Source organism: Pseudophryne corroboree, chromosome 1, assembly GCF_028390025.1.
Source record: "Pseudophryne corroboree isolate aPseCor3 chromosome 1, aPseCor3.hap2, whole genome shotgun sequence".
NCBI classification, from domain to species: Eukaryota; Metazoa; Chordata; class Amphibia; order Anura; family Myobatrachidae; genus Pseudophryne; species Pseudophryne corroboree.
The window spans coordinates 701386911-701414164 of NC_086444.1; the positions used below are offsets into that span (position 1 = coordinate 701386911).

General features: G+C 47.4%; 2 protein-coding genes across 3 annotated transcripts in view; one reads left to right on the forward strand and one right to left on the reverse strand.

The window, feature by feature from the left end:
• APBA3 (amyloid beta precursor protein binding family A member 3) overlaps positions 1–12528 on the reverse strand; it is a 157670-nt gene extending 145142 nt beyond the window's left edge. Inside the window, exon 1 of one of the 2 annotated variants that reach the window (XM_063914843.1) lies at positions 11418–12528. In XM_063914843.1, the coding sequence (XP_063770913.1) occupies positions 11418–12165 (748 nt within the window). In that variant the 5' untranslated portion in view covers positions 12166–12528. The remainder of the gene's footprint in view (positions 1–11417) is intronic. The other variant, XM_063914842.1, reaches the window with a different exon arrangement.
• A 48-nt stretch (positions 12529–12576) lies between these two features.
• MRPL54 (mitochondrial ribosomal protein L54) overlaps positions 12577–27254 on the forward strand; it is a 51116-nt gene continuing 36438 nt past the window's right edge. Inside the window, exons 1-2 of the mRNA XM_063914844.1 lie at positions 12577–12753; positions 25277–25433. Coding sequence (XP_063770914.1) covers positions 12657–12753; positions 25277–25433 — 254 coding nt within the window. The 5' untranslated portion in view covers positions 12577–12656. The remainder of the gene's footprint in view (positions 12754–25276; positions 25434–27254) is intronic.

Here is a 27254-nt window from a genome sequence, read left to right on the forward strand (position 1 = left end):
GCAATACCTGTCGAGTTTTTCCCAACGGTTTATAATCATGTGGAAGACTTCTGGGTGAAGTCCCCACTCTCCCGGGTGGAGGTCGTGTCTGCTGAGGAAGTCTGCTTCCCAGTTGTCCACTCCCGGAATTGCTGACAGTGCTATCACATGATTTTTCGCCCAGCGAAGAATCCTTGCAGCTTCTGCCATTGCCCTCCTGCTTCTTGTGCCACCCTGTCTGTTTACGTGGGTGACTGCCGTGATGTTGTCCGACTGGATCAACACCGGCTGACCTTGAAGCAGAGGTCTTGCTAAGCTTAGAGCATTGTAAATGGCCCTTAGCTTCAGGATATTTATGTGAAGTGATGTCTCCAGGCTTGACCATAAGCCCTGGAAATTCCTTCCCTGTGTGACTGCTCCCCAGCCTCGCAGGCTGGCATCCGTGGTCACCAGGACCCAGTCCTGAATGCCGAATCTGCGGCCCTCTAGAAGATGAGCACTCTGCAACCACCACAGGAGGGACACCCTTGTTCTTGGTGACAGGGTTATCCGCTGATGCATCTGAAGATGCGACCCGGACCATTTGTCCAGCAGGTCCCACTGGAAAGTTCTTGCGTGGAATCTGCCGAATGGGATTGCTTCGTAGGAAGCCACCATTTTACCCAGAACCCTTGTGCATTGATGCACTGAGACTTGGCTCGGTTTTAGGAGGTTCCTGACTAGCTCGGATAACTCCCTGGCTTTCTCCTCCGGGAGAAACACCTTTTTCTGGACTGTGTCCAGGATCATCCCTAGAAACAGAAGACGAGTCGTCGGAACCAGCTGTGATTTTGGAATATTGACAATCCAATCGTGCTGCCGCAACACTACCTGAGATAGTGCTACACCGACCTCCAACTGTTCCCTGGATCTTACCCTTATCAGGGAATCATCCAAGTAAGGGATAACTAAAATTCCCTTCCTTCGAAGGAATATCATCATTTCGGCCATTACCTTGGTAAAGACCCGGGGTGCCGTGGACCATCCATACGGCAGCGTCTGAACTGATAGTGACAGTTCTGTACCATAAACCTGAGGTACCCTTGGTGAGAAGGGTAAATTTGGACATGAAGGTAAGCATCCTTGATGTCCCGAGACATCATGTAGTCCCCTTCTTCCAGGTTCGCAATCACTGCTCTGAGTGACTCAATCTTGAATTTGAACCTCTGTATGTAAGTGTTCAAAGATTTTAGATTTAGAATCGGTCTCACCGAGCCGTCCGGCTTCGGTACCACAACAGTGTGGAATAATACCCCGTTCCCTGTTGCAGGAGGGGTACCTTGATTATCACCTGCTGGGAATACAGCTTGTGAATGGCTTCCAAAACTGTCTCCCTGTCAGAAGGAGACATCGGTAAAGCCGACTTTAGGAAACGGCGAGGGGGAATCGTCTCGAATTCCAATTTGTACCCCTGAGATATCACCTGAAGGATCCAGGGGTCTACTTGCGAGTGAGCCCACTGCGCGCTGAAATTCATTGAGACGGGCCCCCCACCGTGCCTGATTCTGCTTGTAAAGCCCCAGCGTCATACTGAGGGCTTGGCAGAGGCGGGAGAGGGTTTCTGTTCCTGGGAACTGGCTGATTTCTGCAGCCTTTTTCCTCTCCCTCTGTCACGGGGCAGAAATGAGGAACCTTTTGCCCGCTTGTCCACGAAAAGACTGCGCCTGATAATACGGCGTCTTCTCATGTTGAGAGGCGACCTGGGGTACAAACGTGGATTTCCCAGCTGTTGCCGTGGCCACCAGGTCTGAAAGACCGACCCCAAATAACTCCTCCCCTTAATAAGGCAATACTTCCAAATGCCGTTTGAAATCCGCATCACCTGACCACTGTCGTGTCCATAACCCTCTACTGGTAGAAATGGACAACGCACTTAGACTTGATGCCAGTCGGCAAATATTCCGCTGTGCATCACGCATATATAGAAATGCATCTTTTACATGCTCTATAGGCAAAAATATATTGTCCCTATCTAGGGTATCAATATTTTCAGTCAGGGAATCCGACCACGCCAACCCAGCACTGCACATCCAGGCTGAGGCGATTGCTGGTCGCAGTATAACACCAGTATGTGTGTAAATACATTTTAGGATACCCTCCTGCTTTCTATCAGCAGGATCCTTAAGGGCGGCCATCTCAGGAGAGGGTAGAGCCCTTACAAGCGTGTGAGCGCTTTATCCACCCTAGGGGGTGTTTCCCAACGCACCCTAACCTCTGGCGGGAAAGGATATAATGCCAATAACATTTTAGAAATTATCAGTTGTTATCGGGGGAAACCCACGCATCATCACACACCTCATTTAATTTCTCAGATTCAGGAAAACTACAGGTAGTTTTTCCTCACCGAACATAATACCCCTTTTTGGTGGTACTCGTATTATCAGAAATGTGTAAAACATTTTTCATTGCCTCAATCATGTAACGTGTGGCCCTACTGGAAGTCACATTTGTCTCTTCACCGTCGACACTGGAGTCAGTATCCGTGTCGGCGTCTATATCTGCCATCTGAGGTAACGGGCGCTTTAGAGCCCCTGACGGCCTATGAGACGTCTGGACAGGCACAAGCTGAGTAGCCGGCTGTCTCATGTCAACCACTGTCTTTTATACAGAGCTGACACTGTCACGTAATTCCTTCCAACAGTTCATCCACTCAGGTGTCGACCCCCTAGGGGGTGACATCACTATTACAGGCAATCTGCTCCGTCTCCACATCATTTTTCTCCTCATACATGTCGACACAAACGTACCGACATACAGCACACACACAGGGAATGCTCTGATAGAGGACAGGACCCCACTAGCCCTTTGGGGAGACAGAGGGAGAGTTTGCCAGCACACACCAGAGCGCTATATATATATATATATATATATACAGGGATAACCTTATATAAGTGTTTTTCCCCTTTTAGCTGCTGTATCTTTAATACTGCGCGTAATTAGTGCCCCCCTCTCTTTTTTAACCCTTTCTGTAGTGTAGTGACTGCAGGGGAGAGCCAGGGAGCTTCCCTCCAACGGAGCTGTGAGGGAAAATGGCGCCAGTGTGCTGAGGAGATAAGGCCGCCGTTAAGGGGGCGGAGCCTATCTCCCATTTTTCTATGTATTCTGGCAGGGGTTAAATGCATCCATATAGCCCAGGAGCTATATGTGATGTATTTTTTGCCATCTAAGGTATTTTTATTGCGTCTCAGGGCGCCCCCCCCAGCGCCCTGCACCCTCAGTGACCGGAGTGTGAAGTGTGCTGAGAGCAATGGCGCACAGCTGCGGTGCTGTGCGCTACCTTATTGAAGACAGGACGTCTTCTGCCGCCGATTTTCCGGACCTCTTCTGGCTCTGTAAGGGGGACGGCGGCGCGGCTCTGGGACCCATCAATGGCTGGGCCTGTGATCGTCCCTCTGGAGCTAATGTCCAGTAGCCTAAGAAGCCCAATCCACTCTGCACGCAGGTGAGTTCGCTTCTTCTCCCCTTAGTCCCTCGATGCAGTGAGCCTGTTGCCAGCAGGACTCACTGAAAATAAAAAACCTAATTTAAACTTTTACTCTAAGCAGCTCAGGAGAGCCACCTAGATTGCACCCTTCTCGTTCGGGCACAAAAATCTAACTGAGGCTTGGAGGAGGGTCATAGTGGGAGGAGCCAGTGCACACCAGCTAGTCCTAAAGCTTTTACTTTTGTGCCCAGTCTCCTGCGGAGCCGCTATTCCCCATGGTCCTTTCGGAGTTCCCAGCATCCACTAGGACGTCAGAGAAATATGATTTTACACACCGGTAAATCTATTTCTCGTAGTCCGTAGAGGATGCTGGGACTCCGTAAGGACCATGGGGAATAGACGGGCTCCGCAGGAGACATGGGCACTTTCAGAAAGACTTTAGACTCTGGGTGTGCACTGGCTCCTCCCTCTATGCCCCTCCTCCAGACCTCAGTTACAGAAACTGTGCCCAGAGGAGATGGACAGTACGAGTAAAGGATTTTTGTTAATCCAAGGGCAAGATTCATACCAGCCACACCAATCACACCGTATAACCGGTGATAAACTACCCAGTTAACAGTATGAACAAACAACATAGTCTCGGTCCAAACCCATGAACTATAATATAACCCTTATGTAAGCAATAACTATATACAAGTCTTGCAGAAGAAGTCCGCACTTGGGACGGGCGCCCAGCATCCTCTACGGACTACGAGAAATAGATTTACCAGTAAGTGTAAAATCTTGTTTTCTCTAACGTCCTAGAGGATGCTGGGACTCCGTTAGGACCATGGGGATTATACCAAAGCTCCCAAACGGGCGGGAGAGTGCGGATGACTCTGCAGCACCGATTGAGCAAACAGGAGGTCCTCCTCAGCCAGGGTATCAAACTTATAGAACTTTGCAAAGGTGTTTGAACCCGAACAAGTAGCAGCTCGGCACAGCTGTAGTGCAGAGACCCCTCGGGCAGCCGCCCAAGACGAGCCCACCTTCCTAGTGGAATGGGCCTTAACCGATTTCGGTAACGGCAATCCTGCTGTAGAATGCGCCTGCTGAATCGTGTTACAGATCCAGCGAGCAATAGTCTGCTTTGAAGCAGGTCCGCCAACCTTGTTGGCTGCATACAGGACAAACAGTGCTTCTGTTTTTCTGATCCTAGCCGTTCTGGCCACGTAAATTTTCAAAGCCCTGACCACATCAAGGGACTCGGAATCCTCCAAGTCACGTGTAGCCACAGGCACGACAATAGGTTGGTTCATATGAAAGGATGAGACCACCTTAGGAAAGGGAATAGCCCCTGGCGCCCTATCTCCGTTGTCTCACCCGTGCTGTCAGTACACTCTTGCGAGACTATGGTTGCTTGAGCCCATGGCAGCCGCGTTTGAAGGGCGGATTACGTCTGCCCAACTTCGATGCCCCCTCAGGTCTTAATGAGAGACAAAGAGTGAACCGAGACAGGGTGATAACAAGGGGCCCTCTGACTAAACAACAAGGCCAGGGGCTACTAACAAACCTAAAACCAAAGTATGTGCGGCTTGCCGCCAAAGGAAAAGAACAACAAAGGAAATGCTGACCACACGCCGACACAATACTTTTGAGTACCGGCGGTGACAGCATAAGCAGAACCCTCTGCAAAACACCAGTGACAGAAATAATAAGGGAATACAGCGGCCTAAGCCGACGGACGCGGCCGTGCCGCTACTCACGGAACCGGTACGAATACTGGCAAACGGACAGGAACTCCCAATGCTGCTGACACAGACTCTCAGAACTGGAGGACAGGCAGAATCCCAAACGACAGACCGGTGGACACCAAGAAGCCAGAAACTTGCAAAGGTACTGGACCTCAGGACAGGAACGCCTCACGGCAGGACACGGGATCAGACATAGGAATCGACACAGGGACTGACACAGGAATCGACACAGGAAGCTCAGGAACTAGCAGGAACCAAGCTCAGAACTCAAGCAGACTGAAAACCCAGAAATATCACCAGCATCTGTGAATTGCAAACAGCCAGCATATAACAGAGAGGCCTAATTAATAATCCCATGCAGCTGCCTTGTTGCATGATTCCAAACTGACCAGATGCAATTAGCAGCCAGGTGAGGCTGAACACAAGGGAACAAGCTGCAATTACACAGACTCACCAGCGGCAGCAGACAAGAGTATTCTAAAACAGAGCAACAGGAAATCCTGGCATGCAAGACAACTTTATAAACATAAAATAGGAATGAACCACTACCTGTGGTTCATAACAGACGTAGGGCGTTGTATATGGCCCTTAGTTCCAGGATGTTGATGTGAAGACAAGTCTCTTGACTTGACCAAAGTCCTTGGAAATTTCTTCCCTGTGTGACTGCTCCCCAACCTCGGAGGCTCGCAACTGTGGTCACCAGGATCCAGTCCTGAATGCCGAACCTGCGGCCTTCCAGGAGGTGAGCACTGTGCAGCCACCACAGGAGAGATATCCTGGCTCTGGGAGATAGGGTGTTCTTTTGATGCATTTGTAAATGAGACCCGGACCATTTGTCCAGTAGGTCCCATTGAAAAGTCCTTGCATGGAACCTGCCGAAGGGGATGGCCTCATACGATGCCACCATCTTCCCCAGGACACGGGTGCAGTGAAGCACTGAAACCTTTTTTGTCTTTAATATGTTCCTGACCAGAGCTATGAGCGCCTGAGCCTTTTCCATCGGAAGAAAAACCTTTTTCTGTTCTGTGTCCAGAATCAGGCCCAAAAAGGTCAGACCAGCTGGGACTTCGGAATATTGAGAATCCAGCCGTGCTGTTGCAACGTCCTCACTGACAGTGACACGCTGTCCAGTAACTTCTCTCGAGATCTCGCCTTTATGAGGAGATCGTCCAAGTATGGGATAATTGTGACACCCTGTTTGCGCAGCAGCACCAATATTTCCGCCATTACCTTGGTGAAAATTCTCGGGGCCGTGGAAAGCCCAAACGGCAACGTCTGAAATTGGTAATGACAGTCCTGTACCGCAAATCTCAGGAATGCCTGGTGAGGAAGAAAAATCAGAACATGAAGGTAAGCATCCTTTATGTCAAGGGAAACCATCCAATCCCCCCCCCCCGTCCCCCTCCCTCCAGGCTGGCGATGACCGCTCTGAGCAATTCCATCTTGAACTTTTTCAAGTACAGGTTCAGGGATTTCAGATTCAAAATGGGTCTGACCGAACCGTCCGGTTTCGGAACCACAAACAGGGTTGAGTAATACCCCTTTCCTTGCTGGAGAAGAGGAACCTTGACTATCACCTGTTGCAGGTACAATTTTTGAATTGCAGTTAACACTAACTCCCTTTCTGACGGAGAAGCTGGCAGAGCCGATTTGAAAAACCGGCGAGGAGGCATCTCTTCGAATTCCAGCCTGTATCCCTGAGAAACAATCTCTATTGCCCAAGGATCCACCTGTGAGTGAACCCATACGTGGCTGAAAAATCTAAGACGTGCCCCCACTTGATCTGGCCCCCCCAGGGAAGTCCCAGCGTCATGCGGTGGATTTTGCAGACGTAGGGGGGACTTCTGCTCCTGGGAACTAGCTGTGTGCAGCTTTTTTCCCTTGCCTTTACCTCTGGCAAGAAAGGACGATCCCCGTACCTTTTTGCTTTTATTTGAACGAAAGGACTGCATTTGGTAATGAGGTGCCTTCTTGGTATGTTGTGGGGGAACATAAGGTAAAAAATTTGATTTACTGCCGTAGCAGTAGAGACAAAGTCGGAGAGGCCTTCGCCAAACAACTCCTCCCCCTTGTAAGGCAACGACTCCATAGGCCGCTTTGAGTCGGCATCCCCCGTCCACTGTCGGGTCCACAAGAGTCGCCTAGCAGAAATAGACATAGCATTTATTCTGGAGCTTAGTAAACAAATGTCTCTTTGAGCATCCCTCATATATAACGCAGCATCCTTGATATGCTCTAGGGTCATTATAATGGTATCCTTATCTAGGGCCTCAATCTCCGTAGACAAGGAATCTGTCCATGCTGCGACAGCACTACAAACCCAGGCCGATGCCATAGCCGGCCTAACAATAGTACCAGAATGTGTGTAAATGTACTTCATGGTAACTTCCTGCTTACGATCCGCAGGATCCTTGAGGGTAGCAGTATCCTGGGAAGGCAGTGCCACCTTCTTGGATAAGTGTGTCAACGCCTTGTCTACTTTAGGCGAAGATTCCCATCGTATCCTGTCCTTTTGTGGGAAGGGATACGCCATAAGAATCCTTTTGGGAACTTGTAGTCTCCTGTATGGAGATTCCCAAGCCTTTTCGCACAATTCGCTTAGCTCAAATGAGGACGGAAAGGAGATCTCAGGCTTTTTCTCTTTATACATGTGTACCCTCGTGTCAGGGACAGGGGGTTCCTCAGTAATATGCAAAACCTCTTTAATAGCAATGATCATGTAACGAATACCTTTTGCCACTTTTGGCTGTAATTTTGCATCCTCATAGTCGACACTGGAATCTGAATCCGTGTTGGTATCTGTGTCAGTGATCTGGGATAATGTGCGTTTCTGAGACCCAGAAGGTCCCGGTGCCACTGGGACAGGCATGGTCTGACTACCTGACTGATCCCTAGCCTCAGTCTTGTCTAATCTCTTATGCAATAAATTTACATTAGCATTCAAGACATTCCACATATCCATCCAGTCCGGTGTCGGCATTGCCGACGGCGACCTGACAATCATGCACTCCCCCTCCTCCTTAGGCGAGCCTTCATCGTCAAACATGTCGACACACGCGTACCGACACACTCCACACACACAGGGAAACTCTTTTCTGAAGACAGGTTCCCCTTTAGGCCCTTTGGAGAGACAGAGAGAGAGTATGCCAGCACACACCCCAGCGCTATATGACCCCGGAGAAAAACACAATGTTTACCCAGTAGCGCTGCTGTAATGTATAATCGCCAATTATGTGCCCCCACTCTACTTTAAAACCCTCTTTCACCGTGTGTCAAGCAGGGGAGAGTCCGGGGAGCTTCCTCTCAGCGGTGCTGTGGAGAGAAAATGGCGCTGGTGAATGCTGAGGGAGAAGCCCCGCCCCCTCGGCGGCGGGCTTCTGTCCCGCTCAAACTTAATAAAATATGGCGGGGGCTCTTTTACATACATGTACAGTGCCCACCTGTACATGTATATAGTAATTTGCCATAGGAGAGGTATTCTATTGCTGCCCAGGGCGCCCCCCCTGCGCCCTTACAGTGACCGGAGTGTGTGAGGTGTATGGGAGCAATGACGCACAGCTGCAGTGCTGTGCGTTACCTCAGTAAAGCACCCGAGGGCTTCTGCCGCCTCAGTAGTCTTCTTTCTTTGTTTCTTCCGCTGCGAGGAGAACGGCGGCGCGGCTCTGGGATGAACGCCCAGGACGAACCTGTGTTCCACTCCCTCTGGAGCTAATGGTGTCCAGTAGCCGAGAAGCAGAGCCTATCATTTAAGTAGGTCTGCTCCTCTCTCCTCAGTCCCTCGATGCAGGGAGTCTGTTGCCAGCAGAGCTCCCTGAAAATAAGAAAAAAACCTAACATAATGCTCTCTTAGCAGGAAACTCAGGAGAGCTCCCTGCAGTGCACCCATCTTCCTCTGGGCACAGTCTAAAAACTGAGGTCTGGAGGAGGGGCATAGAGGGAGGAGCCAGTGCACACCCAGAGTCTAAAGTCTTTCTTAAAGTGCCCATGTCTCCTGCGGAGCCCGTCTATTCCCCATGGTCCTTACGGAGTCCCAGCATCCTCTAAGACGTTAGAGAAAAACTGTTTAATAATGGCTTGTTTATTATGCATATTAGACAATGTTTCGGGCAAATGCGGCCCTTTCACTTTAGAAAGGGCTGCCTTTACCCGAAACATCTTATGAGGGATGGGTGTTATAGTTTTATTTAATGAACCTGTGCTTAATGGATATACCTAACCAGGAATGAGTGCTACTTCCTTCTGTGTGCATCATTTACACACCCATCAACCATAACATTAAAACTACCGACAAGTGAATAACATTGATTATCTTGCTACAATGGCACCTGTCAAGGGGTAGGATATATTAGGCACCAAGTGAACACTCAAGTCCTTGAAGTTGATGTGTTGGAAGCAGGAAAAATGGGCAAATGTAAGGATCTAGGTGACTTTGCGGTAGCGTCTAGATTCTCTTCGTGCAGAGGACCTTTCCCATAACCCCCTGGGTCCATGTCACAATCTATTTGGAATAGAAAAGTGTAGCAAGCGAAGCGGAGCGAGACACCGAGCCCGCGAGGGTCCAATGCTGCATAGAGAAAAAAAAATACCCCAGACGATCGGAGAACGAAGAAAACATTTAGGAGCTGTAAGGGCGGAAGTTCTCTCCTGCCCACTCGTTTTGTCACGTCCAGGTCCTTTGCACGAAGGCAACATAGACACAACCGTGACTTTGCAAAGGACCAAATTGTGATGGCTACAAGACTGAGTCATAGAATCTCCAAAATGGCAAGTTTTGTGGGGGGTTCGCAGTATGCAGTGATTAGTACGTACAAAAAGTAGTCCAAGAAAGGACAACCGGTGAACCGGGGACGGGGTCATGGGTGTCCAAGGCTCAATGATGCACGTGGCAGCAAAGGCTAGGCCGTACGGGCCAATCCCACAGAAGAGCTACTGTAGCAAAAACTGCTGAAAAAGATAATGCTGGCTATGATAGAAAGATGTGCATCACAACTTGCTGCGTATGTGGCTGCAGAGCCACAGACCAGTCACAGCACCCACTGCTGTCTCCTATCCACAGTCTATAATGGGCACATAATGGTCACAGCTAGACCATGGGGCAATGGAAGAAGGTAGCCTTGTTTGAGTCACGTTTTTTTTACATCATGTGGACGGCCGGATGCGCGTGCGTTGTTTACCTGGGGAAGAGATGTTGCCAGGGTGCACTATGGGAAGAAGTCAAGCTAGCGGAGGCAGTGTGATGTTCTGGGAAATGTTCTACTGGGAAACCTTGGGTTCTGGCATTAAAGTGGGTGTTACTTGCCACCTGCCCAAATATTATTGCACCTTCATGGCAACAGTATTCCCTGATGCCAGGTACCTCTTTCAGCAAACTAACGTGCCCTGTCACACTGCACACTTGTTCAGGAAGGGTTTGGGGAAAATTACAAAGTTTGAGGTGTTGACTTGGCCCACAAATTCCCCAGATATTAATCTGATGAAATATCTGTGAGATGTTCTGGACCACGAAGGCACCACCTCGCAACTTACAGGATCTGCTGTTAACATCTTGATGGTAGATACCACAAGACACATTCAGAAGTCTGGAGAAGTCCATGCCTCGGTTGGTCAGAGCTGTTTCAGTGGCATGAGGGGAACATACTCATTATTAGGCAGGTAGTTTTAACGTTATGGCCGATTAGACAGATAGATCCAGACGGTGCAGCACTAAGAATTTAACAAATGCTAATCACAGGCAATGTACCCTCCAATTTCTGAGGTAGAGTGTAATGCTGCCTATACACCTAAAGATTTGTCAGATCTGGGCGGTTGGAATGAAAACCTGGTAATGGAAGAGTGCAAATGACAGTTGGCCATTTGCTTCTGAATGTCCAATACTAACAAAAACAGATGTGGATTTACTCAATGGGCTGGGGATATTCAATTGTTTGAAAAGTCGGTTGGGGTCTGTTTTTTTCCTAACAGACAGGAAAAGAGACACCCTATCGACTTTTCAAACATTTGAATTCCCCCCCAATTTGCCTGATTTACCATTTTTGTCTGTACTCCAGTGTTTGGGAGCAAATGGTCAATTGTCATTTGCTCTCATCCATTACCAGATTTTCATTCCAATCAGTCAGATCTGACAATGAATGTGTATGGCAAGCTTACGATGACAGCTGTGTGGCGTCAGACTTGTAGCCGGGACCTATGATGACGTGTTGTCTGCATTACAACTACAACAATATAAAGTGACAGCTCCGTACATTGTCCCCTTACCGCCAGGTCACTCTCCGGCGGGGGCCGGGACTCCGATGCTTCCGCCAAGCTACAAAGCGAGTCCTCCCGGCTGATCTCAGAAGACGGAGACTCATCTCCCTCCTCCTCCCCCCACCTCACCGTCTCAGCGGCGTCCGTCGGCTGTTCGCCACGGGGCACAGTCTCCAACCTAGCCAGCGGCGTGCTGCCCTCGCCGGCACTGCCCTCCTCACACTGGAAGAGGGTGGCCATGTCCTCGGTTTCCGTGTCTGCCATCAGTAGTCCGCGGCTGCCGGAGCCCACGGTGGCAGAGTCTGATATCAGTCGCCGCTGTGTGTGTGCCAGGCCTTTGCCCATGGCAATGTGTAGGAGACAGGGCTGGCACTCACTGCGGTCCCCGTGATGACTCTCAGTCTGGCAGCTGCTGGCACTGGAGGAGCCGGGGGCCGCTTCTCCCGCGGACGGGCAGTCACAGTGCGGCAGCTCACTCAGCAGCTCCTGCATGTGGAAGGTGCCTCCGTCCTGCGCCCCCATATCTATGCCCGGCATCAGCTCCGGAGTGAGCGGGGGTCTGGTGTCCATATCTGGGCAGCTGTCAACACGAGGGGGCGTTCTCCCCGCTAACTCCATGGCACCCGAACAGCTCTCTTCTAACACTCCAGCTCCAGCCTGGGGCTCCAAATCCATGTGCGGAGGCTCAGTCAGGCTGCCTGACCCACAGGAGGACACGGGAGCCGGCAGCTGGTGATAGTCCATGCCGCTCTCCTACCGGTAACAGGTACGAGGTGTTCCCGGGGTGAGTGCGTACTCAGATGACACTCACTCCATGACCTGCACGCTCCCCCGTTATAGAGCTCGCACAGCCACATCCATTATCGTTCCCAGTAGCGTCGCTGCCCCTGACCCCTGCAGCTCCAGTGGCCCAACGTCGGTTTCCGTGCTGCCCGCCAGGACTCAGTCCCAGGGCCCTGTAACACAGCTCAGCTGGGGCCGCGCAGAGGAAGCTGGGAGATGTAGTCCCGGAAGAGGCCGTATATGCGTGTGTCGCTTAGCACAGCACGGGGATGGTCTATGAGGCTGAGCAGTGAGCAATAACAGGCCGCCGGGGGGCGTAGTTGACAGAGCACTAAAAAAAAAAAAAAAATGGCTGGCGGAAATGAGCAGTGCATTCAGGTGACGCTTCCTACTACAAGTCCCGCGAGGCAGTGCGGCCCCATGTCTCGGAAGTAGTAGCACGTTTCTGCGCGATGGCTGGGATAGCGGCGCTGCGGGCTGCAGGTGGACTGTTCCGTGCCAGTGCCGGGGCTGGCGGGGTGCAGCTGCGGGGTTACGCCAAGAAACCGGGTGAGAGCTAGGAAGGGCTTTATGGATAAAATAATTGCAACCGATGATCTGTGACTGGGGCAGCCGGCCCGTCCTGTATGTGCAAAGGGGATCGGTAGCATCTAGTTACCCTTCGTGGAAAGGACCTTTCCCGCTTTCATTCCCATTTTTACTTTTTTTTTTTTTTTAATATACACGCCCTCATGTAATGATCATACTACAAATTACTTACTTATTTGTTTTGTTTTTGCTCTCTTATTAAGCCATGCAGCTGCCTCCGCCTGAGTGGTATCACCTTGGTGTCACCTCCTCCCACAGTCAGGTCACCCACACTGGTCATGTTACTTGCCAGAACGAATTTGGTTCAAGTGAAGAATTATGAAGCTGAAAGTCATAAATAACATGTAACACTTTGGGCATGATGGTGAATTAAGTTACAACTGGAAAATTCATTTGTGGGGGGATACCATTTTTTTAGCGATGTACAGTCAGGTGCACACATATCTGTCATACTTTACTGCCAACATCTCAGTTTTCCTGTGCATCCCTATTGGGTGTAGAGATGGCTACTGACTCACTGTCTCAACACAGTGACTGGAATCATCAGGAAGTATGAATGATTCGAGTCACTCACTGTTTAATGAGTGGAGACAGCTGCAGCAGCAGCCTCTCTCAGCCAGAGGGCGGAAACTCAGTGTGTCCTTCAGTCAGTGTCTTCTGCTGAGTGTCTTTAGCTGTGATTGGCCAGAGGCTATACCAGGTGACACCCAGTGGGAGGGGGGAGGGAGCAGTCACGACTCACCAGTCAGTGAGTGCTGTGCCTGATCCATGTCATGAATCATGATTCATCCTGAGTCTGCCTGTGAGTTGAGACAGTTGTACACTGTGTAGACTCAGTGGATGGATCTGATTCATGCAGCATAAGCCTGCAGGAGGTGGAGCCCCTGTGGTACAGGGCTCTCAGCTCAGTGCTCACTGATCCTGCTCAGTGTGATTGTGGGTGGCAAACTCCCTGGAGGCTAGATAGTGGATAATATAATAAATCCAAGCCCACCTAAAAAAAAGCCCACCTAAAATCATCCAATTAGCAAAGTATGCAAAATAAAAAATAAAAATGTTATTTGGTTTAGTTACAGACTGAATGATGTGTTTCATGGCTGGTAAGCTTTCTCTCCTCAACCAGAAATAATGTGCATATTCTGTAACTAGTATGCAATAAGTGGTTATTAATAATATATCAACATAACAGTGAATCTATGTTAATATATTATTAACAATCAGTGCACAAGCAGCTGCATCCCCTAGATACACTGCACACAATCACTGCAGCTGAATAACTCCCTCCATGAGTCCAGCACTGATCTGCCAGCACTGGCAACTCACTGATTCGTGTGCAGTCTCTGCAATACATTAAAATACAAATGAGTCATGACTCATGTGCCGTGACACTGACTCGAGACACTTCACTGAACTGAGTCATGTGTCTCAACTCAGTTCAGTGAATCACTTTGCCCATGACCAATTGGGTGTGAAGCAATACTTGTGATGCACAACTCCTGGAACATTGTATTCAGTGGTTCTCTTGTTAGCCCTTTTCCATTTTACCCATATGTCTTACTTCCATGTTTGCTTATCTTGCACACTATACTATAGTGTGCTCAAGATGGCTTCCTCACCTGGTACTCTCACGGGTAGGATGGAGAATGCATGGATCTAATGACCTTGTATGTATTGTGTCTCATAGTCTTCTGTACACCATCCACTATATGTAGGTATTAGCCATTCGCTCCCATGTAACCTAAATAGAGTAATCATGATGGCTGCCTTGCATGGTACCTTGGTGGGTAGGGCAAGTAATCCTTGGAATTTATAATCCAACATGGATGCTTTAACTCTGTATTATGGACCTGATTCATGTTTAGAAGTGAAGCCAAAAAGTAAGCAACTGGGAAAAACCATGTAGCACTGCAGGCGGGGCAGGTGTAACGTGCAGAGTTGTAGATTTGACTGGGGTGTGCAAACAGAAATCTAAATAACAGTAACTAAGGTTGAAAAAAGACAACTGTCCATAGAGTTCAACCTATTTGTGGTCTCCTATGCATTCTTATTATAGGACTAGTTATTTTTATGTTAGTACAGGTTGAGTATCCCATATCCATATATTCCGAAATACGTAATATTCCGAAATACGGACTTTTTTGAGTGAGAGTGAAATAGTGAAACCTTTGTTTTTTGATGTCTCAATGTGCACAAACTTTGTTTAATACACAGTTATTAAAAATATTGTATTAAATGACCTTCAGGCTGTGTGTATAAGGTGTATATGAAACATAAATGAATTGTGTGAATGTAGACACACTTTGTTTAATGCACAAAGTTATAAAAAATATTGGCTAAAATGACCTTCAGGCTGTGTGTATAAGGTGTATATGAAACATAAATGCATTCTGTGCTTAGATTTAGGTCCCATCACCATGATATCTCACTATGGTATGCAATTATTCCAAAATACGGAAAAATCCCATATCCAAAATACCTCTGGTCCCAAGCATTTTGGATAAGGGAGACTCAACCTGTACTAGTTATATAAACTATAATGCGTGCCTATGCACCATAACCCTTAATATCTTTAAGAATGGGTTAGATGAATTTCTATTGGATAAAGGTGTTGACTGAGTCCGCCATTACTATCTCAGGCAGGGATTTCCAAACACGTATTGTCCTTACTGTGAAAAAACCTTTTCGCCTCAATGTGCGGAAACTCCTCTCCTCTAACCTAAGCGAGTGACCACGTGTCCTCTGTGCTGATCTTATAGAAAACAGGTCCCTCCCAAGCTCTGTGTATTGACCCCTTATATATTTGTAGATGTTGATCATGTCCCCTCTAAGTCTCCTCTTCCAATGTAAACATACCTAGCCTTGCAAGCCTTTCCTCGTTTTCCAGCGTCTCCATGCCCTTGATTAGTTTGGTTGCCCGTCTCTGAACCTTTTCTAGCTCCAGGATATCCTTTTTGTAATATGGTGCTCAAAATTGCACACAGTATTCAAGATGTGGCCTCACTAGTGATTTATATAATGGGAGTATAATACTCTCGTCCCTTGCATCAATTCCCCGTTTTATGCATGCTAATATCTTTTTAGCCTTCTTTGCTGCAGTCCTACTTTGGGTACTGCTGCTTAATTTGTTATCTATGTGAACCCCTAAGTCTTTCTAGTACAGAATCCCCTAATATTACCCCATTTAGTATGTAGGTGTAATTTTTGTTCTTGTTACCACAGTGCATTACCTTACACTTGTCTGTGTTGAATCTCATTCTCCATTTCTCTAACGTCCTAAGTGGATGCTGGGGACTCCGTCAGGACCATGGGGTTTAGCGGCTCCGCAGGAGACAGGGCACAATAATAAAAGCTTTAGGATCAGGTGGTGTGCACTGGCTCCTCCCCCTATGACCCTCCTCCAAGCCTCAGTTAGATCTTTGTGCCCGGCCGAGAAGGGTGCAATCTAGGTGGCTCTCCTGAGCTGCTTAGAATAAAAGTTTAAGTTAGGTTTTTTATTTTCAGTGAGTCCTGCTGGCAACAGGCTCACTGCTACGAGGGACTTAGGGGAGAGAAGTAAACTCACCTGCGTGCAGGATGGATTTGCTTCTTAGGCTACTGGACACCATTAGCTCCAGAGGGAGTCGGAACACAGGTCTCACCCTGGGGTTCGTCCCGGAGCCGTGCCGCCGACCCCCCTTGCAGATGCCGAAGTTGAAGAGGTCCAGAGGTCCAGAAACAGGCGGCAGAAGACTTTCAGTCTTCATAAGGTAGCGCACAGCACTGCAGCTGTGCGCCATTGTTGTCAGCACACTTCATACCAGCGGTCACTGAGGGTGCAGGGCGCTGGGGGGGGCGCCCTGGGCAGCAATGTATTATACCTTTTTTATGGCTAAAATACATCACATATAGCCCTTGAGGCTATATGGATGTATTTAACCCCTGCCAGATCTCACAAACTCCGGGAGAAGAGCCCGCCGTTTTAGGGGGCGGGGCCTATTCTCCTCAGCACACGGCGCCATTTTCCTGCTCAGCTCTGCTGTGAGGAAGGCTCCCAGGCTCTCCCCTGCACTGCACTACAGAAACAGGGTTAAAACTGAGAGGGGGGGCACTTATTTGGCGATATGATTACATATGTGAAAATGCTATAAGGGAAAACACTTGTATAAGGGGTTGTCCCTGTATAAATTATAGCGTTTTTGGTGTGTGCTGGCAAACTCTCCCTCTGTCTCCCCAAAGGGCTAGTGGGGTCCTGTCCTCTATTAGAGCATTCCCTGTGTGTGTGCTGTGTGTCGGTACGTGTGTGTCGACATGTAGGAGGACGATGTTGGTGAGGAGGCGGAGCAAATTGCCTGTATTGGTGATGTCACTCTCTAGGGAGTCGACACCGGAATGGATGGCTTATTTAGGAATTACGTGATAATGTCAACACGATGCAAGGTCGGTTGACGACATGAGACGGCCGGCAAACAAATTAGTACCTGTCCAGGCGTCTCAGACACCGTCAGGGGCTTGTAAAAACGCCCATTTACCTCAGTTGGTCGACACAGACACGGACACTGACTTCAGTGTCGACGGTGAAGAAACAAACGTATTTTCCTTTAGGGCCACACGTTACATGTTAAGGGCAATGAAGGAGGTGTTACATATTTCTGATACTACAAGTACCACAAATAAGGGTATTATGTAGGGTGGGAATAATCTACTTGTAGTTTTTCCTGAATCAGATAAATTAAAGTGTGTGATGATATGTGGGTTTCCTCCGATAGAAAATTATTGGAGGTATACCCTTTCCCGCCAGAAGTGAGGGCGAGTTGGGAAACACACCTTAGAGTGGATAAGGCGCTCACACGCTTATAAAAACAAGTGGCGTTACCGTCTCCAGATACGGCCGCCCTCAAAGAGCCAGCTGATAGGAAGCTGAAAAATATCCTAAAAAGTATATACACACATACTGGTGTTATACTACGACCAGCAATCGCCTCAGCCTGGATGTGCAGCGCTGGGGGGGCTTGGTCGGATTTCCTGACTGAAAATATTGATACCCTTGACAGGAACAATATTTTATTGACTATAGAGCATTTTAAGGATGCATTTCTATATATGCGAGATGCGCATTCTGGCATCAAGAGTAGATGTGATGTCCATATCTGCCAGACGATGTTTATAGACATGACAGTGGTCAGGTGATGCAGATTCCAGACGGCACATGGAAGTATTGCCGTATAAAGGGGCGGTCCATCGGACCTGGTGGCCATGGCAACAGCTGGAAAATCCACTTTTGTTACTCCAAGTCACATCTCAGCAAAAAAGGACACAGTATTTTCAGTCTCAGTCCTTTCGTACCCATAAAGGCAGGCGGGCAAAAGGCCAGTCATATCTGCCCAGGGTTAGAGGAAAGGGAAGAAGACTGCAGCAGGCAGCCCATTCCCAGGAACAGAAGTCCTCCACAGCTTCTGCCAAGTCCGCAGCATGACGCTGGGGCCATACAAGCGGACTCAGGTGCGGTGGGGGGTCATCTCAAGAGTTTCAGCACGCAGTGGGCTCACTCGCAATTGGACTCCTGGATCCTACACGTAGTATCCCAGGTGTACATTGGAAATTCGAGACGTCTTCCCCTCACAAGTTCCTGAAGTCTGCTTTACCAACGTCTCCCTCCGACAGGGAGGCAGTATTGGGGAAAAAAAAAAAAAAAATTCACAGGCTGTATTCCCAGCAGGTGATAATCAAAGTACCCCTCCTACAACAAGGGAAGGGGTATTATTCCACACTATATTGTGGTACTGAAGCCAAACGGCTCGGTGAGATCTAAAAGATTTGAACAATTACATACAAGGGTTCAAATCAAGATGGAGTCACTCAGAGCAGTGATAGCGAACCAGGACGATATGGTGTCACTGGATATCAGGGACGCTTACCTACATGTCCAAATTTTGCCCTTCTCACCAAGGGTATCTCAGGTTCGTGGTACAGAACTGTCACTATCAGTTCAGACGCTGCCGTTTGGATTGTCCACGGCAACCCGGGTCTTTACCATGGTAATGGCCGAAATGATGATTCTTCCTAAAAGAAATATGGACGCTTTCCTGATAAGGGCAAGGTCCAGAGAACAGTTGGCGGTCGGAGTAGCACTATATCAAGTAGTTCTACGACAGCACGAGTGGATTCTAAATATTCCAAAATCGCAGCTTTTTCCGACAACACGTCTAATGTTCCTAGGAATGATTCTGGACACAGTCCAGAAAAGGATGTTTTCTCCCGGAGAAGAAGGCCAGGGAGTTATCCGAGCTAGTCAGGAACCTCCTAAAACCAGGAAAAGTATCAGTGCATCATTGCACAAGGGTCCTGTGAAAAATGGTGGTTTCGTACAAAGCGATCCCATTCGGTAGATTTCACGCAAGAACTTTTCAGTGGAATCTGCTGGGAAAATGGTCCGGATCGCATCTTCAGATGCATCAGCGGATAACCCTGTCTCCAAGGACAAGGGTGTTTTCTTCTGCGGTGGCTGCAGAGTGCTCATCTATGAAAGGGCCGCAGATTCGACATTCAGGACTGGGTCCTGGTGACCACGGATGCCAGCCTGAGTGGTTGGGGAGCAGTCACACAAGGAAAAAATTTCCAGGGAGTGTGATCAAGTCTGGAGACTTCTCTCCACATAAATATACTGGAGCTAAGGGCAATTTACAAGGCTCTAAGCTTAGCAAGACCTCTGCTTCAAGGTCAGCCGGTATTGATCCAGTGGGACAACATCACGGCAGTCGCCCACGTAAACAGACAGGGCGGCACATGAAGCAGGAGGGAAATGGCAGAAACTGCAAGGATTCTTCGCTGGGCGAAAAATCATGTGATAACACTCTCAGCAGTGTTAATTCCGGGAGTGGAAAACTGGGAAGCAGATTTCCTCAGCTGGCATAACCTCCACCCGGGAGAGTGGGGACTTCAGCGGGAAGTCTTCCACATGATTGTAAACCGTTGGGAAAAACCAAAGGTGGACATGTTGGCGTCCCGCCTGAACAAAAAACTAGACAAATATTGCGCCAGGTCAAGGGACCCTCAATAAATAGTGGTGGACGCTCTGGTAACACTGTGGGTGTACCAGTCAGGGTATGTGTTCCCTCCTATGCATCTCATACCAAAAGTACTGGGAATCATAAGAAGGAGATGAGTAAGAACGATACTCGTGGTTCCGGATGGGTCAAGAAGGACTTGGTACCCGGAACTTCAAGAGATGCTCACGGAAGAACCGTGGCCTCTACCTTTAAGAAAGGACCTTCTCCAGCAGGGGCCTTGTCTGTTCCAAGACTTACCGCGGCTGCGTTTGACGGCATGGCATTTGAACGCCGGAGCCAGGAAGGATGTAACCGCAAAACATTTTCACCGCATTTGGCGAAAATATGTTGCGTGGTGTGAGGCCAAGAAGGTCCCTACAGAGGAATTCCAACTGGGTCGTTCCTACATTTCCTGAAAACAGGACTGTCTATGGGCCTAAAATTAGGGTCCATTAAGGTTCAAATTTCGACCCTGTCGAATTTCTTCCAGAAAGAACTGGCTTCAGTGCCTGAAGTTCAGACGTTGTAAAAGGGGTACTGCATATACAGCCTCCTTTTGTGCCCCCAGTGGCACCTTGGGATCTCAATGTTGTTTTGAGTTTCCTAAAGTCACATTGGTTTGATCCACTCACCACTGTGGAATTAAAATATTTCACATGGAAGGTGAAGATTCTATTAGCCCTGGCTTCAGCCAGGCGTGTGTCAGAATGGGCGGCTTTATCATATAAAAGCCCTTACTTAATTTTTCATTCTGACAGGGCAGAATTGAGGACTCGTCCTAAATTTCTCCTTAAGGTGTTTTCTGTTTTTCACATGAACCAACCTATTGTGGTACCTGCGGCTACTAGGGACTTGGAGGACTCCAAGTTACTTGACGTTGTCAGGGCCCTGAAAATATATGTTTCCAGGACGACTGGAGTCAGAAAATCTGGCTCGCTGTTTAGCCTGTATGCACCCAACAAGATGGGTGTTCCTGCTTCTAAGCAGACGATTGCTCGCTGGATTTGTAGTACAATTCAGCTTGCACATTCTGTGGCAGGCTTGCCACAGCCAAAATCAGTAAAAGCCCATTCCACAAGGAAGTGGGCTCATCTTGGGCGGCTGCCCGAGGGGTCTCGGCTTTACAACTTTGCCGAGCTGCTACTTGGTCAGGGGCACACCCTGACTGAGGAGGACCTGGAGTTCTCTCATTCGGTGCTGCAGAGTCATCCGCACTCTCCCGCCCGTTTGGGAGCTTTGGTATAATCCCCATGGTCCTGACGGAGTCCCCAGCATCCACTTAGGACGTTAGAGAAAATAAGAATTTACTTACCGATAATTCTATTTCTCGTAGTCCGTAGTGGATGCTGGGCGCCCATCCCAAGTGCGGATTGTCTGCAATACTTGTAAATAGTTATTGTTACAAAAATCGGGTTATTCTTGTTGTGAGCCATCTTTTCAGAGGCTCCTTCGTTGTTATCATACTGTTAACTGGGTTCAGATCACAGGTTGTACGGTGTGATTGGTGTGGCTGGTATGAGTCTTACCCGGGATTCAATATCCTTCCTTATTATGCACGCTCGTCCGGGCACAGTATCCTAACTGAGGCTTGGAGGAGGGTCATAGGGGGAGGAGCCAGTGCACACCACCTGATCCTAAAGCTTTTATTATTGTGCCCTGTCTCCTGCGGAGCCGCTAAACCCCATGGTCCTGACGGAGTCCCCAGCATCCACTACGGACTACGAGAAATAGAATTATCGGTAAGTAAATTCTTATTTTTGCTGCCCATGCTTCCAGTTTGGTTAAGTCGTTCTGAAGAGACTCAACATCCCCCTCCGTATTTATATCCTTACACAATTTGGCATCATCTGCGAAAATTGACACCATGCTCTCTAGACCTACTGTTACGTAGTTAATGAAAATGTTGAACAAAAGTGGTCCAAGTACAGACCCTTGTGGCACACCACTTAGTACTTTAGTCCAATTTGAAAATGATCCATTGACCACAACGCGCTGCTCCCTATTATCTAACCAATTACTGACCCAAGTGCATGTTGTGCTCCCTAGCCCTATTTCTTGTAGCTTATAGATAAGACGCATGTGTGGTACAGTGTCGAAAGCTTTGGCAAAGTCTAAAAAGATTACATCCACCTCCTTACCCTGAACCAGGTTCGCACTAACCGTTTCATAAAAGCCAAGTAAGTTGGTCTGACATGATCTGTCCTTCACAAATCCATGTTGGTTCCTTTTAATTACCTTATTTGCGTCAAGGAACTTTTGAATACTGTCCCTTAGAATACCTTAGAATCGCAGTGTTAAAATAAAGTTGTCTAAAATTTGCGGGCTACATCAAAAGAATCCAGTATTTATTTTGCATAGAAAAAAATATAACTCTCACATTACATGAGCTCCACCTGCAGTGCTGCATGGTATTTCCTAGTTGCTTGTTTTTTTGCTTTACTTACAAACATGAATCAGGCCCTATGTTCTTGATCTCTGTAATGTAGTTTAAGTCCTTTTGGAGAAAAGGGCTATATAACTTTACATTACAAAATGGATGCAATTTGCTGCTCATGAATGTCCAATCAAGCTGAATTCAATCCTCCCTCCCCCCCTCTTGTTACCTCTCTGTCTAAAGGTCTGTACACACTAGGCAATGTTCTTGGTGAGCGACATCGCCTAGTGTTTCCCCTCCTGGGGCGGACATACACACTGTGCGATATCACTAATGATCTTGCACAGTGACGTCATGCCTCGGCTGGCCGGAGCATGCGGTTTTGTACGGAGTCCAAATTGAGCTGCATGCACGGCCGAGACCGAGGGTCGTTAACGGGCCACGCATCGATAGTCAGCAGCAGCATACACACTGGCTGATATAGTAAACTACATCGCTCAGGAGGAGGAAAAGGAGAGAGAGAGTTCATAGCTGGGTATACACTATACAATTATCTGTCAGATAATCTGTGGTTGGAATTAAAACCTGGTAATGGATGAAAGCAACTGACATCAACCATTTGCTCCCAAGCACTGGGAAAATGGACAAAACCTGTCCATGATTTAACCAATTTGTTTAAGCGACAGATTTTGGCCAATTTCATTACCGGGTTTTCATTACAACCACAGGATCATCTGACAGATAATTGTATAGTGTATGCCCAGTTTAAGTGATGTAGCAACACATTCTCTTAGTTTATCAAATGGCGTCAAGATGACCTATACATAAAATTATCATTCCTGCAATATTGGTGAAGCTCTGAATACCTAATTACTACTTCACTATCAGGGCAGACTGGTAGATTTTAGCCGGAGGGGCAAGTACCAAGTATTTGCCCATTATCAGAACTAAGCATGATACCAATGCTCCATTTATCTCTCTTCTCCTTTATAACTTTTTATTGGCCTACTCGTGTATATTGTTTTTCTGTTTGGTATATGCTTAGACGTACGAAAAAGCAACTAGTGTGGACTTTGGGGAGAGACGTAATAAGTGTGGGCACTTAGGGGAAAATTTACCAAAGAGCAGGTTTTTAGAAGTTGAGATGTTGCCCATAGCAACCAATCAGACTAGCTATTATTTTCTAGTAGATATGCAATTCAGTTTTTAAATTTCTTCTAGAAATGGAATTGCATGTAAGAATAATGGGTTTATTTAGTAAGCGTCAGGTTCTTAAACCTGGTGCTTCCGATTGTGTTTATGCCCAAAAGTTAAAAGGGCAATGCTTTTACTAAGAAAAAGGTATAATCTCACTTGCGCTCCAAATTGTCCAACAATATAGCTGATTCTCAATGTGATGATTACACAGTGAAGTCGAATAGCACGTCATTCAATGAAGATCGCATAAAAGAGAACAAACATATAATAGTGTAATGCTGTTAATAAACACAGTTCCACCCACGGTGTACGTAGGAAAGAGTTGAATGTGCAGATAGTCCCAATTCAAATGAGAAAATCCTCTTCCTTTCCTCTAACACCCACAGGTGTTGGAAACTTGAGTGTTATCTTACATGTATGCTTACTTGCAACAGAAGGATTTGAAGCACGTAAAGGTTTATTTGGGCCTCCAATTAGGTTCTTACTGGATATGAATAGAGGCTGGACTCCCAGATCACATAGGTATAAAGCCAAAAAAGGAACCGTATTAAAAACAATAACTATTTATTCAAATAGTAAAAACAATTGTACCAAATACTGCAGATGCTGGATACAATCCACTGGAAGATATCACTCAAGTTTTCATTGATAGAGGAAAGGAAAAGGATTTTCTCATTTGAATTGGGACTATCTGCACATTCATCTCTTTCCTACGTACACCGTGGGTGGAACTGTGTTTATTAACAGCATTACACTATTATATGTTTGTTCTGTTTTATGCGATCTTCATTGAATGACGTGTTATTCAACTTCACTGTGTAATCATGACATTGGGGTCGATTCAATTCACTGACAGTTGAATAGCGCCGGGAATTAGCTCCCGGTGCTATTCAATTCAGCTCCAGTTAAGTCGGCGATGGCCCGTTCTCGCCGACTTAACAGGTTGAATTGTCGGGAGAACGGGCATTCTCCGACTTAACTCCCCAGCGCGATGCTGATTCCCGGCAGAATCAGCCTCGCGCGGCAGCACTTTTGTCGGGTTTCTTCTCTCGTTCCCCGGGGGTGAGAGAAGAATTCCCGACAATTGAGGGTCACTTGTCGCTGTATTGAATAGCGCCGGAAGCTAACTCCCGGCGCTATTCAACTGTCAGTGAATTGAATCGACCCCATTGAGAATCGGCTATATTGTTGGACAATTTGGAGCGCAAGTGAGATTGACGCTTTTTCTTTGTCAATGCATGTTTAGGTTTTGGTGACCTATATTTGTACTTTCTTGTGCTACTTCATTAGTGCAGTGCCATAGGAAGAATTGTTTTTTTTTTTTCTACAATGCTTTTACTAACCTTGTTTTGGTAGTGAAATAATTGACTGCTTAAACCTTTGACAGCTTAAACAATTTTGTAAATGAAGCACCTATATATGTATGGTTATTTTCTAAAACTGAGTCTTTAGGGATTCATTTATGAAGTCAGGTTTTTAAACCTGGTGCTTCCGATAGTGTTTATGCCTGAAAATTAAAAGGGCAATGCTTTTATTAGCCTTGATTTGACTCTTGACACATTGAGGCAGATGTATTGAGCCTGCATAAGGAAGTGATAAACCACCGATAAGTGCAAGGTGATAAATGCACCAGCCAATCAGCTCCTAACTGTTAATTTACATCTTGGAGCTGATTGGCTGATGTATTTATCACCTTGCACTTATCATTGGTTTATCACTTCCTTATGCCTTCTCCAGGTTAATACATCTGCCCTATTATTTTAATACAGCTGAGTTCATATTAAAAATAGCATGTAAGGTCTATAGTGATTGCATATTTATGCTCATGCTTGAGATTGACAGTGTTATTAGTTATTGCTACTGACAATAAGACATTATTTGTCTGCAGTTGTTAAAGGGAAGGGGAAGGGAATTGTCAAAGAAGCCCAGAAAAGACCTGACGTGTGCACAGATCCAGCGATCCTGACCACACATGCTATTGGTGTAAATATATACAAGGCTGGATCAGATGTTAAATTGAAGGATGATTCTGAATATCCTGAATGGTGAGTAAATCATTTTGTCACAGCAGTCTTACTTTTTCATGTAAAGACATTACAAGGAATAATCCTTTCAGCAGTTAAATATTTAAAGCCCTTTCAGTGCCCCACTTTGTATTTAGAGTATTGTTATGTTTTTGGTGGTAGTCATTTTTTGTTTTCTGTTATTCGCTCTTTACAAAAGTAAAAACTAGAAAAGAGAAACTAACATTGGTTAAGACCAAAATTTGTGCCTGTACTCTGGCATACACTATTGAGGACCTTTTTTTGATTGCTTATGTCTGTGAATGGTAGCTCAAACACTAAAGCTCTGCTCTAACGTATTTATCCAGTAGGGGGGATTCAATTGTTCCCAATAATTTTTCACGCAGTAAAAACGGAACTTTACCACGTTTTTTTTTTTTTTTTTTCGCGCAATTCAGTTACCCTGCTGAGAAGGGGCAGTTATCAGGGATTTTGTATTGCCCTGCATTTGGGCAGGTGAAACAAAATCCCTGATAATGTCGGCTGTTGGTTGTAACAAAAGCCCCGGTAATGCCCCACTCCCCCTGCTAATTACCCCCTGGGGATCAAATAGCGTGGTAGGGGGTAAATAAGTTTTGAGGCCTATTCAGACACTCCAACACCCGGCAGTGGCAGCACCCGCAACCGGGTCGGTGGTTTTCCGCCATGGGATTCCGGAACAAAGGGCGCCGTTTCCGCTGCAGCCAGACGCTGGGACAGGTAAGAGTGGCTCCCTTGTATACAGGGAGCCGCGTAATCGTGGCTGTTCACCTGTGGTGCAGGAGACCACCAACGTTGTGGGGATAGTGTCAGCAGGCTGGTCTATCCGCACACTGGACCACCAGGGCATTTTTAATGGTAACAGGACACCGCAGCAGTGGTGACCATGCTGGTCCCTGGTGGTTTATTTCTCCTAATGGGGGAGACAGGCTGGTCCTGTTGACCCCAACCCTGAGCCCATTTCCAACTTAGTTGATAGTCTGCCTCAGAGGAACTCCTTCCCGCCTTCAGAATGCTGGGCAGCCATTTTAGACCACATAGCTGTCTTAGCATTGCACAGGGAAAGAAGCTTCGCTCTCGTCTCCTTCATAGTGTCCTTCAAGCCAGCCTGGTTTTGCACAGAATTCTTTCCTGCTACAACCTGGCTGGATTGTTGATTATTTTGCCTACTTATTACTGCATTGTGTGTGCCTGTCGGCATGCATAGTGTGGATTATTACAGAGTGTCCTGTGATACCTATCACTGTGGGAACCCCCTAAGCCTGGGTTTCAGTTGTGGACCCACATATCTAGTCACTGTATTGACAGATTATAGCAGCTTTTGTTTACTAACAATATCCACAAATAGAGCTGCTAAGGAGGTCAACACTCCTGTACTGTGCTCTTGTAGAGTTTGTGTTAACATTCTCTCCACAGGATCTGGATAATAATGTACTTTGTACCAGTTGAAACCCCGGTTGCTATGCCATCCTCCCAGGAACCGGCATAGGCCTCAGCCTTAACACAGGTAATGGCACAGTTGGTTGACAGGCTTGCAACCCCAGCACCTGTACTTCAAGCTGTACCTGCTCCTCTAATTTCTGGTCCACCAACCCAGACTCTGGCGGAGCCTCTGTGGATGCAGGCCTTTACACAATCTGTACAGGTGCAGGTCGCTACCTCAGTCCAGCAACTACTGGACAAGGAAAGGACAGCGAAGCGTAAACCCTCTAGCCGTGAGGTCCAGTGCCCCTTATCGGACGATGACTTGGCATCTATTACCTAGTATGTGGAAACCTCCTCCACGTCAGATGAGACTATGTCTCAGGCAGAGGCGCTACTTAG